Consider the following 12747-nt stretch of genomic DNA (forward strand, 5'->3'; position numbering starts at 1 on the left):
GTCTCCTCCGCTTCGTCTTCTTCCTCTCGAAACTCGTCGCAGCCGGAGCTCCACCGCACCAGTCGAGTGCACCAGCCATCTTCGCTCCAGGTCGCAACACCTCCCCGTCGTCGTCAGGGTTCAGCGGCGCACCTCCGCTTTCTTTCATTACCATCAGGTACCACCCTTTCTTCCTTCTCAAATCTATATTAGTTCGTATGAGTTGGAGTTCATTAGTGTTCATCTCTTCCTTAGTTCATCATACCTTGGAATAGATCTTGTTTTCGATTCGAAGCATCATAGAAATATTGCGGTAGAAGTTTTTGACACAATCTCGTATCTTGGTCAACTTATACTTTTTCTAGAATCAACGGGCAGCCTGCCAGCTCTTCCATCGCCACCCTTTAGGTTTAGCAATTATTTTTCTTTTTTGAACTGCCCTGAGATCCGTAGATATAGCTGCTCCATACTGAATCTTGTTTGCTCCACACTTAGCAATTTTTTAGCAAGCCTGAATCTTAACTGACCCACCCATTGCATCTTGGGCGGCTTATCAATGTACTTGTAACCTGCCAAAGTTCCAGAAATTGCCTCTTTTAGTTAACCCGCCATTAGCTTAAGGTGGTTTTATCGTTATACGGCTCGTTCTTGTACTATTGATGAATCAGTATCCCTTTCTTTTAAATACCTCGCCTTCCTATTGTCTTTTAGGCGACTCAATATGGCAAAAACCACCCTCTGCAATTGGGGTCCTTCCCTGGTTACCGACATTATCCTTAAAGATTTTGTGAATCAAGGTCTCTTGGCGAGTCAGGAAGAGATTGGCTGGCGAGTTAGCCAAGGAGAAAATGTCTGTCGGTGTCAAAACCGGCAGATCTCGGGTAGGGGGTCCCAAGTTGTGTGTCATGGATCGATGGGTAATAGGAGACAGGGGACACGATGTTTACCCAGGTTCGGGCCCTCTCTATCGAAGTAATACCCTACTTCCTGCTTAATTGATCTTGATGAATATAGGGTTACAAGAGTTGATCTACCTCGAGATCATATGTTGTGGTCTAAGACGTAAGGGTATGATGAGTAATGTCATAATGATCTATCGACTAGCCTAGCCTCGGCTTATATAACATACCGGAGGCCTGGGATAACAAGAGTCCTAGTCGAATACGCCGGTGGAGAGGAGTCCTTGTCTTGATCACCAAGTCTTGTGGAATCTTCCTCGTGTATGCATCAGTTGTCCGAACTGGCCCATGAGTAAACGGCCATGGGGGTCCTCGGCCCAATCCAACTGATCGGGAGACGACGTGGTGAGTACCCCCTAGTCCAGGACACCGTCAGTAGCCCCCTGAACTGGTCTTCAAGTTGGGGACGCTCCTCGATTCTTCCAAATTGTTCTTCATCTTCGGTCGTCGGTCTTGAAAACTGGTTCAACAAATCTTCTTATCTTCGATCTCGAGGATCGCCGAAGTAAATTCGAAGAGTTTACATGTCGGGTATCCGAGGAGCCCCTTTAAGTTATCGGCTTTTATCAATGCCTTGTTATTTTTACGCCCACCTTGGGAGTTGTTCCCGGGCGGCGGTGTCCTCTTGCATCCAAGCTCCAACGCCGGACTGCATTCGAGGTATCTTTTACAGCCGAGCACCAACGTCGGACTGTATCCGAGCTCCAACGCCGGACTGTATCCGAGGTGTCATAGATCACCTTAGCTTGAAGAAGTTTAAAGGAGGTTAGCCGAGCTTAATGTCGGAAATGCCCTCTATAGAGCCAGCCACTTGCATCCGAGCTTTATGCCGCACTGCTTCCGAGGTGATGCACCACCTCGGGCTTGGGCTGATTGTTTACGGATTTTATTTCCAATGCGTGTAAATTTATTTGCTGTCAATATGTATAACTAGTAGCCCTCAAGGTGTGTGTCGGTCTAAAACCTGAGATGCACCTGAAGGAAAACATGAAACCGCTGATCCTAGTAGCCCCTGAGACTCAGGTCGATGCGCGAAATCGGCCTGAGGATCAACTCCTAGCTCGGCAGCATACGTATGAATAGAAACGCAGTGTAATATATTAGAGATAATAATGATCGGCGAACGGGCCCTTGAGAGAGAGTCTTGAGAAGTTGCCGTAATATATTAGCTTGATGCTGATAGGTCCAGATGGTACCTGTTGCTGTCCGAAGACGCATTTGCCTATAGTTCGGTCAAGCCGAACACTAAGCACTTCGAATTTTCTGCATTGAAGAGGCAATGCAGTAGCCCCCGAGACACTGGTCGGGTGGCAACACCAGATCAAGGGATCGATGTGCCCCTTTAATATTTGTAAATAATAAGCCCGAAGCCCAGTAGCCCCCCAGCCTTAATGCGGGCACGGGAGGCCGAATTAAGGATCGATATCCATAGTAAAATCACAAATTGTGTGTAATAACTCTATGTATCCAAGTACTTTACATCATTAATGCTTGGATCCGCATTATACAAAACTTTGTTGACCAACCATCGGCTTCAACCTCTTCGGCCAGTAGCCGAGCAGTGTTTTCCTACTTTATAAAGCCGTTATAAGGGCAAAGATTTATGGAAAACAAGGCAATCCGGCCATACGGTTTTATAAACAAAGCTACACGGAGAGATATATTATATTACGTTTTAACGTAAGAAACATCTTCCAAAGAAAATAGTCCCGCTATCGGTTCCTTTCTTTGGGTCGTCATGCTTATCATGATCATGAAACCTCACCTCCGATCAATGTGGGAGGAAAATATTGAGGATTTAGTTCGGGGAAAGTTCCCGAACTCTATGGTATTAATGAACCAAAATTTTCACTTCCGTCGTTGCCGACCAATGTGATCCTTTAAGATTGCTAGCTTTCGGCTTCACCCATTCTGAGGTACTTACTCGGATGACCCAGTAGTAACAATCACAGAGGTGCTCCCTTTACCACCTAGCCGAACAATCGGGAACGTAGGGGTAAGCACAGGAGCCAGGCAACCCAGCTTGGCCAAAATCTTAAGTCAAATTGATGCATATTTATGGCTTTATAACGATGATTGCGGAAGGAGGCCCTCGTATATTAAATACAAATGCCGATGATATGTTTTTTGACTCCGTTGCGGCCGTTTATCATTTGAAAGTGGCCCATCGTCGGCTTCCACCCCCTTGTAGATGCTACGCAGGGTGTTTTCGCAATAACAAAACAACCCTTAGCTGACGTCTCGGTGCCCGAAGGCGGTTGTGTTAGCGGAAACCCTGGTGAAGGAGAAGTGATAGTCTTCATTGACCATATCCTCGGAGGCTTCACACCTCCCGGGTCCAAGTTCTTCTGTGACATCTTACACTATTACAATATTCATCCTCCGGACATAGGCCCCAACTCCGTGTCAAACATCTGCCACTTCCAAATATATTGTGAAGTTTATCTGCAAATAGAGTCTGTGTTGCTCTTTTCAAGGAATTCTTTTATTTAAATCGCCATACTGAATGTGCTAACGGCCCAACTCAAGAATTGCGCAGAATCTCAATCCAGAAGCGCAGGGATGGCTTCTTCCCTGCTGCCACATTATTAAGTCATCCCAAAGGGTGGGTAAAGACATGGTTTTACTGCAAGAGCACTGCCCCAACAAACGAGAACCCCCTGCCGGGTTACATGGCTGACCGTCTCCCTATCAATTTCAACCCGCCAAGCCAGCTTATTCCAGAAGAACATACTGAGGCGCTCCAATATTACCCCAAGATAAAATCCTTGCGAGCTAATGGATTAACCGGAGTTGACTTGGCCCGTTGCTGGGTCTCATGGAAAATTCTTCCGTTAAGCCGCCGGCCCAGGTTGATGTTTGCATATTTAGGCGAGTCAGATGATCTGCAATGTTATGGCTCTGATAACTTCACTGTTGAAGAGGTCTTTCACACTGTGAATTCTTTGCTTGGTGAATCTCAAGAGAGTTGCAATAAGATAGGGCTGCCACCCTTCTACAAGCTCAACCCGCCCCTAGCTGTAAGTAGTATTTTACATCCGGCTTAAATATCCTTGATTTTATTCCGTATCTCACTTGTCAATCTTTTCTTATTATATAGCCCTACTCTGCAAAGAGGGAAATAAAGACTGCTATGGCCAAGACCAAGACCGGCCCAAAGTCTAAGAAGAGCAAACCAACTGTTGTGATTAAGCCGGCTGCTATGGGCGAGTCAGCGAATGTTGATGACCAGTCTGAGGTAGAACTTGACTCTCTTGGCCGCCTTTTGAGTGACTTAGCTGACACTTCTTACTATCAGGATGAGGGTGCATCAAGCCGGGAAGATAATCCAGAGGTAATTTCTATCTCTTCCGGCTCAGACTCACCACCTCCAGAGAGAATCAGGCGAGTTGTCCGAAAAGTACCATTTTCTCACCCAAATGCTTTCCTATTTGGGATCCATATTAGCTCCCACAATGAACTATTGAGATGAGTCACCAGGGACAAAATCCACTTGGTATCGTCTACCGACTTGAACTTCAATAGATGGTCATGTTCAGTAGTAGGCTTTTTCAGAGGGGCCATGTCAGCCGGGTCAACATTGTCCTTATAAAAATTGAGCTCCTCAGTAGCACAAGCCGACTCTGCATAAGCTGCATATCCTTCCTTGCACTCCACGGCGAGTTTGCAATTCCCATGAACGGTGATCGTCCCCTTTTGTTCGGGCATCTTGAGCTGTAAATACACATAGCAAGGGCGAGCCATGAACTTAGCTTAAGCTGGCCGTCCAAATGAAGCATGATAAGGACTCTTGATCTCGACCACCTCAAACCACAGTGTCTTTGCCCTGTAATTATACTCATCCCCAAAGACTACTTCCAGGGCAATTTTGCCCACAGAATATGTTGACTTGCCAGGCACCACTCCATGGAAGACTGTGGATGGCGGCTTAAGATCTATCTGTCAGATTCATCCGTCAAAAGGTATCGTAGTATAATATGTTGATGCTGCTACCACCATCCATAAGCACTTTTGTGAACTTATAGCCGCCTACCTGAGGGGCTACCACCAATGCCAGATGACCTGGATCATCAACCTGGGGCGGGTGATCCTCCCGACTCCATGTGATTGTATGCTCTGACCATCGTAAGTATTGGGGTACTGCCGGCTCAACAGCGTTGACCGCTTGCTTATGAACCTTCTAGTCACGTTTGCATGTGTTCGTACTGAAGACATGATATTGGCCCTCATTAAGCTGTTTTGGATTACTCTGATATCCCGACTGATTATTTTGCTGTTGGTTACCCTGACCAGACTGCTGATTATGACCACTATGGTTACCTTGACCCTGATAACCAAAATTTGAGCCGCTACCACCAAAGTCGGACCCCTGAGAACCAGATCCTAACCCGCCAGGCGGCCCATCGTTATTACCATGATGCTGGTGATGGTTGTGACTCCTGAACTCCCGCATAATGTAACAATCCTTCCAGGCATGAGTAGACGGCTTGTTAGGAGAACTATGTTTCGGGCAAGGGTCATTAAGCATTGCCTCATGGTTGAAAGGCTTTCCTCCACTGAGAGGCGGCTTGCCATTACCGTTGCAGCGCTGGTTTTTATACCCGGTGTTGGTGTTAGCTACTAGATCTGACCCGCCATCGGGGTGTCCCCGCTTACCACCGTTACCATGGTTATTGCCATTATTCCCTGCTACATTCTGCTGTTGACCCTTATTGCTGACGTTCTTCTTGCCCTTACTGGATTTATCATCATCAGAACCAGGGTCCTTTGTACTGTCAGATTCTGCATATTTAGTGAGAGCAGCCATGAGGTCGCCCATGTCCTGGCAAGTGCGCTTGAGCTGCCCGAGCTTCTGCTTGAGGGGTACGAAGTGACAGTTCTTCTCTAGAATCAGAACCGCCTGAGCCGCCGTAATATTATTAGACGAGTGAATGATAGTGGAGACCCGCCGAACCCAATGGTGGGCCGACTCATTCTCATGGTGTACACAGTGATCCAAATCAACAATTGTTAGAGGCTGCTTGCATGTCCCTTGAAAATTCTTGATGAAACGCGCCTTCAACTCCGCCCATGAACTGATAGAATTAGGAGGTAGGCCTTTTAACCATGTACGAGCCGGCCCTTCCAACATCATAGTAAAATATTTAGCACAAACAGTATCATTGACATCCCACATCTCCATGGCTAACTCATAACTCTCAATCCAAGCCTCAAGAGGGAGATCTGCTGTGTAATTGGGCACCTTGCGAGGACCCTTAAAATCTTTGGGCAGACGCTCATTACACAAAGCCGGTACCAAACACGGCACTCCAATGGTCCTGGAATTTGACTCGGCTCCCACCGAGACTCAAGGGGTCACCGCAGGTTGCTGATAAGCCCCCTAGTGAGCCGTCGCCACCTCACGGCGGGCTCTGGCCTCATCCACGATCGCATGAGCATCAGTTCTTGGGTTAAGGGGCAGGTTATTATCATGGGGCTTGTTACGTCGCTGCTCACTGCTAGAGACTTCGGGCGACTCAACATGCCGACTGTAACTATGGCTTGGGAGAGGAGTTGAGTGTACCCGATCACGACTGTATGGATACTTTTTCTGTTGTGCAACAACTATTTGAAGAAGTTCAATGGTGTTCCTTGCTTCTACTGCAATAGGCGACTCACTAGAGATAGGGGAAGGCATTGGACCGGGTAACCACTGCTATCATATTATCCACCGGGTTAGAAAAATGACCTGGTGGTGTTGCAAAACGTTGAGGCGGGGTCTGGTCCCTACGGGGTGGGTCTAACTGTCAAGCCTGAGCCGCCGCCCTATTCCCAGGTGCCTCTGGAGCCTGGGGTATAACCGGTGGAGTGCTTGACCCGGCCCCCGGTGTGTTGAACAGATTCATGGGCTCGTAATGCAAAGGCAGGCGGGTCTGGTGCCTCCTTTGAATGACTATGTTGGAAGTGTTCTGATCCAGACTTAAATGCCAAGCTCTGCTTTCACGCGCTCTGACTCAGCCTCAATCTGAGCCCATACTGTTGCCATCCTGGTATTCTCCGCGTTGATATCCTCATGGGCCTTGGTCATCTGTTGCTTAAGCTTCGTGATCTCTGCGTTACGCTCTGCTTGGTTTTCTAGTGTGACCTCGGTCCCCATTAGAGTTGTTAACTCATTCATCAACTCCAACAAAAGCTGAGCCAGCGGCTTGGCTGAGCCGGATCCTGAAGGGTCAGTAGCTGCTACTTCTCCAGCCGTCGTGCTGTTGAGAACCGGCGTCATGCCTGCCATGAAGATGGCGGCTCGGGTCGGCGGCTCATAGGGGTACGGAATACTGTTGCCATCGAAATAGCCCCCAAGCCCGCCGTCTTGAAGCTAGTAAATTGACTCCGTCTCTTCGGTCGAGGACTCCTCACCTGAATAGATGAGAGTCTCTCCTGCAGATGCAGAGTTTTCCGCAAGCTCCATGCCTTGCGCGAAACCAACGAAATCGCGCTTCCGGCAGGGTTGAATCCGAGTGGGTTGCGTGCGCCGAGCCAACTCGATGAGGTCGGTACAGGTGTCCGGCTCAGGCTCAGATCTGCCGATGTTTCCAATGAAGACGTGAATTCCGTCGAAGGGGACCCGGTACCCGTACTCGATTGAGTTAGCCTCGGGGCCCCAGCCAGCGTCGTCGATGTAGAGCTTGCCGCGGCGACGTTTGGTCATCCTGCCAACGGCGTATCCCTCAATCCCTGGGAAAGAGCCCTTCAAGAACTCGAAACCACCGTGCGCTAGCCCCACTGTGGGCGCCAACTGTCGTGGTTTTGTTACGACAGATTTCCTAGTGAAAGGACTTAAGCATGAAGCCATCGCAACGGTGACTAACTTGTCGGGGTTGAACGGGACAAGAGACGCGGGTTTACCCAGGTTCGGCCCCTCATGATCGAGGTAAAAATCCTACGTCCTGCTTTATGTTGTATTATTGGACTATCGATTACAAGGGAGCGGATTCGCTTGACCTAGCTTTCGGTCGATTGTAACCATGTCTATTCTATGCTGGGGACTCGCCTTTATATACAGGTCGAGGCCACCGGTTTACAAGAATCTGGGTCGGGTTAAGATACGTGTCTGAGCCTTACTCTAAGTCGCCTTGCCCTCCACGGCAAGTCACCATTGGGCGGCTTACACTTCTGGGCCACGCACCGTCTTCCGACCTTGGGCTCAATTTGGCCCATCTTATGAGTCGCCTCTTCAGCCCAGTGTCTTGACGATCTGGGCCTGTCAGAGGCCTGTCACCTTGAGTAGCCAGTGGCCTAACCCGGACCCTATTGGGCGGGTTATAATCGCGGGGTTATATCCCCAACAGAGAGGCTCTCTGATATTGTTTTCGAGCTCGTGGTCAAGGTGGACGTGGTGGACGGAGGAGGATCGGGAGCAGAAGGTGGTGAGGTGATCGAGCTCGAGGGCTCGTATATTAGGCGTCGGTCAGTCCAAGTGGTGGGTTGTGAGAATGCGTGTGCCGAAATGGGTTTCTCGGCCGCACACTTGTTTAAAGTAGGTATGCGGACGACGGGCAACCGGTTTGAATGCGTAGAGATCCCTCATGCGCCGCTTCAATGTTGACTCTTGTGAATGGTTGCGTTCACTCTGGGCTTGAATAAATGTGGTGCGGGGGAGCGAGATGCGTCCACACAAGAGAGGGAATGGGTGAGATTGGGGTGGCAGAGGTACGGACGCCCGCAGAGCCCCGATGGTTTGCGTTCGGTTTGCGGGAAAATGGACAACCGGACCTGTCCACGAACGGATAGGGGACAGTGTTGGACCGAAAATTGCGTCCGGACCGAGCGGTCCGGACGGATTGAGGGTCCGAGTTGGAGATGCCCTAAGGTCTTTAATGCTCCACCTTATACGAATGCTAAACCTACCTAGTAGACATAAAATTTGATGTGCCAAGTTAATTAAGAAGAGCGAGTAGTTTGGTGATTAAAAAACAAACAATTTTAAGCACATATACCTAGATGAAAACATGATTTTGAATCTGCACCAAATAAATGAAGAAAGCTGATGAACAAATGCTAGGCACCCATACACGAGAAGTTGAGTTGCTAAGACATTTTATACACTTAATACCCCATCTAAACTCCTTTAAATTGGAAGAGGCCTCACTGTGATTTACACGAAAGCGTCACATCGACGTGGCCTACTTATTTGTGCATCAACTAACCGACATGACCCATGCAGTGATGTGGCAAGAACATGCATGTCAATGGCTCTTAACTAGTTTTTGGAGGATGAGCCCGTGCCCGTTGGTTGGTTGTGGAGTGATAAGTAATGCTAGATTCACACGGGGTTATTAGAGCATGGTTAATAATGTAACCGGTTGTTGGCTATAAGGGCATCTTCAATAGATTGTATGTTAGTCTTGTTGGTAATATGTCCATGTCATCAACCAACAAGCTATCATACAACTACTCCAATAGGTTATATCTAAGCTATCCAATAGATGATGAGAAAATAAATGTGGTTGCTCTCTATTTCACCTTGGAGCTTGTGCAAAAGTTGTTGGTTATTCTACATACAACTTTGCTCGCTCACCATATTTATTACATGCCACATCATTATTATGTCCTAGATGGCAAATTTACCAACAATTATCTTACAGCTGTTGGAGATGCCCTTGATGTCACCTCACCTAAAGCCTAATACTCATATAGTAATAGGTTCCCTCTTAGAGCATGGTTTATAATACATTCAACAATCGACTATAAGGAGTTGCCATGTCATCTATAGTCAACCTTGTAACTGGCATGTACAATAGTAAGTTTATATGTGTACTATTTTATTAGTAGTTGGCCCACCTTACAACCTCACAAAGCGTCTTGAGGCTCGTGCTAGAGCCGGCTACTAACCAAGAGTCTGCTTCTCTTCTCTCTCCTCCAACTAAGTAAAGATATAATATTCTAGTCCTTATAGCATGTTTATGTCATCTTATTGTACTTGCTCTTATATTGGCTATTAGGTTGGCTCTAAGTATTTAATATTTGCATGAACAATGTATATGATTGGAGGAAAGTTGCATGCATACTACTTTTTCTTGATTCATGTGCTATAGCCAGGTTGTAGAATAAGAGTCTGCTTCACTCTCTCTCCTCTCTTCTCACTCCTCCAAATAGGGTTCTAATAACATGACAACTCTTATAGCCTGCTGACTTGACCTTATTATACTTGCTCTTAGGTTTGATTGGTTGGGATTTAATTATGTGAGGCAGAACCACCAATGAAATTCGTGGGTGGGGGAGGAGACAATTAGAGGAGGGTACGCATTACTATCCAAGAAAGTACGTCGTTCTTCCCTGTGTGCGTAGTATTATCGGTTGGTTGTGTGGTGGCCACCTAGCCCGTTTAAGATTTATCTCTGTGATCGACATGGTGTCTCATTAGGCATACTCTCTACGGTTCTTTTTACTCTGTAAGATTTGTCTGAACTCAACTTTGTAATGTTTGATCATATTTATATGAAAAAATATATACATCTACAATACTTTTCTTCAACAAAGTTGGTCAAAGTTTATAAAGTTTAACTTCAAACAAATCTTATATGTTGAGTGAAGAGGATCGGAGGGAGTATTTTCTCCTTGCAGCTATCTCACACGTCTATGGGCCATATAGATGATGATGTACTCGTCCTTTATGAAGTCGGATGGCCTAAAGTTTCTTAAGACGTGTCCTAAGTGTACAGGTTATAGATCTTGGTAAGCGCACAGTAGGTGTGGAGTAGTATAACCTTATAAGTGTATGCATGTGATGTGTATTTAGTGCGTCTGTTATGATCTACGACTTGTATTCATGTAACTGAGGCTAAAATACTCCTTTTATGAAAAAATATAAGAGCGTTCAGATGATCGCTCAACGCTCTTTACGGAGGGAGAAGTTAATTTCCCGTCGGTATTCACCTGCATGCATCGACCGATACGGCTGGACGGGATGCATGGTGCGGCCCGGTTAGTTGTGCACCTAACAAGAGTGCCCGAGGGCGACCTTCCTTGGTTAGTTGCATGCGCGCGTGCGACTTGCAGGTCGCGTCTGCCCCTCAACCTCCAACGTATACACAACCCCGTATATATCCGCGTGCGTACAACGTCCAGAAAACCACCACCGAAACGACCGAGCCCCGAGCCCTTCAAGAAACAAACCATCATACGAGACAGACGCCGGCCGCGACACAAGCGGACGATCCCCGGAGTGCGGATCGATGGCGCCGGTGAGCAACGAGACGTTCCTCCCGACGGCGGCGTGGGGGGAGGCGACGCTGCGCCCGTCCTTCGTGCGGGACGAGGACGAGCGGCCCAAGGTGGCGCACGACCGCTTCAGCGATGCGGTGCCGGTGATCTCGCTCGATGGCATCGACGGCGCGCGCCGGGCCGAGATCCGCGACCGCGTGGCGGCGGCCTGCGAGGGCTGGGGCATCTTCCAGGTGGTCGACCACGGCGTCGACGCCGACCTCATCGCCGACATGACGCGCCTCTCTCGCGAGTTCTTCGCGCTGCCCGCCGAGGACAAGCTCCGATACGACATGTCCGGTGGCAAGAAGGGCGGCTTCATCGTTTCCAGCCACCTGCAGGTACAGACACGTACAAATGCCATGCGACGTATAAGGATTGTCGGTTAACACAATATATATCAGCTGGGGAATAATTAAAGATGAAACATATTGATCCATGCATGGATGAAGAAACTCACGAGAATTTTTTGTGGCGATGCAGGGTGAGGCGGTGCAGGACTGGAGGGAGATAGTGACCTACTTCTCGTACCCGGTGAAGGCGCGGGACTACGGGCGGTGGCCGGAGAAGCCGGCGGGGTGGCGCGCCGTGGTGGAGCGATACAGCGAGCGACTCATGGGGCTGTCGTGCAAGCTGCTGGGCGTGCTGTCGGAGGCCATGGGCCTGGAGTCGGAGGCGCTGGCCAAGGCGTGCGTGGACATGGACCAGAAGGTGGTGGTCAACTTCTACCCGCGGTGCCCCCAGCCGGACCTCACCCTGGGCCTCAAGCGCCACACCGACCCCGGCACCATTACCCTCCTCCTGCAGGACCTCGTCGGCGGCCTCCAGGCCACCCGCGACGGCGGCAAGACCTGGATCACCGTCCAGCCCATCTCCGGCGCCTTCGTGGTCAACCTCGGCGACCACGGCCACGTCAGTACTCTCTTCATATTCTTCCGTGCCATGCATGCTATCATCCCGATCGATCGACCACCCATTGAACATTTGTAATTTACTGTGCTTTGTGCGTGCAGTTCATGAGCAACGGGAGGTTCAAGAACGCGGACCACCAGGCGGTGGTGAACGGGGAGAGCAGCCGGCTGTCGGTCGCGACGTTCCAGAACCCGGCGCCGGACGCGAGGGTGTGGCCGCTGGCGGTGAGGGAGGGGGAGGAGCCCATACTGGAGGAGCCCATCACCTTCGCCGAGATGTACCGCCGCAAGATGGAGCGCGACCTCGACCTCGCCAAGCGCAAGAAGCAGGCCAAGGACCAGCTGATGCAGCAGCAGCTCCAGCTCCAGCAGCAGCAGCAGGCGGTCGCCGCCGCGCCCATGCCGGCCCCCACCAAGTCTCTCAACGAAATTCTTGCCTGAAAATTCCGGCGGCGCGCGATTAAATATTTTAAATTGATTGATGCGTGGGATTGATTCTCCTAAGTACTGTACGAGATTAATTATGCATATAAGTATCCGTACGTGTGTAGCAGGGTGGAGCTCGACCTGTAATAATGTCGTGCGTGGAACTGAACCGAGCTAAGTAAGAAGCTATCATGAGTTTGGCGTGTGCAGAAATATAGCGTACTCATTTCGTA

General features: G+C 49.1%; 1 protein-coding gene across 1 annotated transcript; it reads left to right on the forward strand.

Moving 5' to 3' along the window:
- Positions 1 to 11034: 11034 nt before the first annotated feature.
- Positions 11035 to 12747, forward strand: LOC109770765 (naringenin,2-oxoglutarate 3-dioxygenase). Its single transcript, XM_020329471.3, has 3 exons — positions 11035 to 11518; positions 11661 to 12089; positions 12191 to 12747. Exons 1-3 carry the CDS (start codon positions 11150 to 11152, stop codon positions 12527 to 12529), a joined length of 1137 nt encoding a protein of 378 aa, XP_020185060.1. The 5' UTR covers positions 11035 to 11149; the 3' UTR covers positions 12530 to 12747.

This window comes from Aegilops tauschii, chromosome 2, assembly GCF_002575655.3.
Source record: "Aegilops tauschii subsp. strangulata cultivar AL8/78 chromosome 2, Aet v6.0, whole genome shotgun sequence".
Lineage (NCBI taxonomy): Eukaryota > Viridiplantae > Streptophyta > Magnoliopsida > Poales > Poaceae > Aegilops > Aegilops tauschii.

Bases quoted from the DNA above. Each gene is read 5' to 3' on its own strand.
- LOC109770765 (XM_020329471.3), top strand. From the start codon at position 11,150: ATGGCGCCGGTGAGCAACGAGACGTTCCTCCCGACGGCGGCGTGGGGG. The intron at 11,519-11,660 runs GTACAGACACGT...GTGGCGATGCAG, and splicing joins TCGTTTCCAGCCACCTGCAG to GGTGAGGCGGTGCAGGACTG. The intron at 12,090-12,190 runs GTCAGTACTCTC...TTGTGCGTGCAG, and splicing joins ACCTCGGCGACCACGGCCAC to TTCATGAGCAACGGGAGGTT.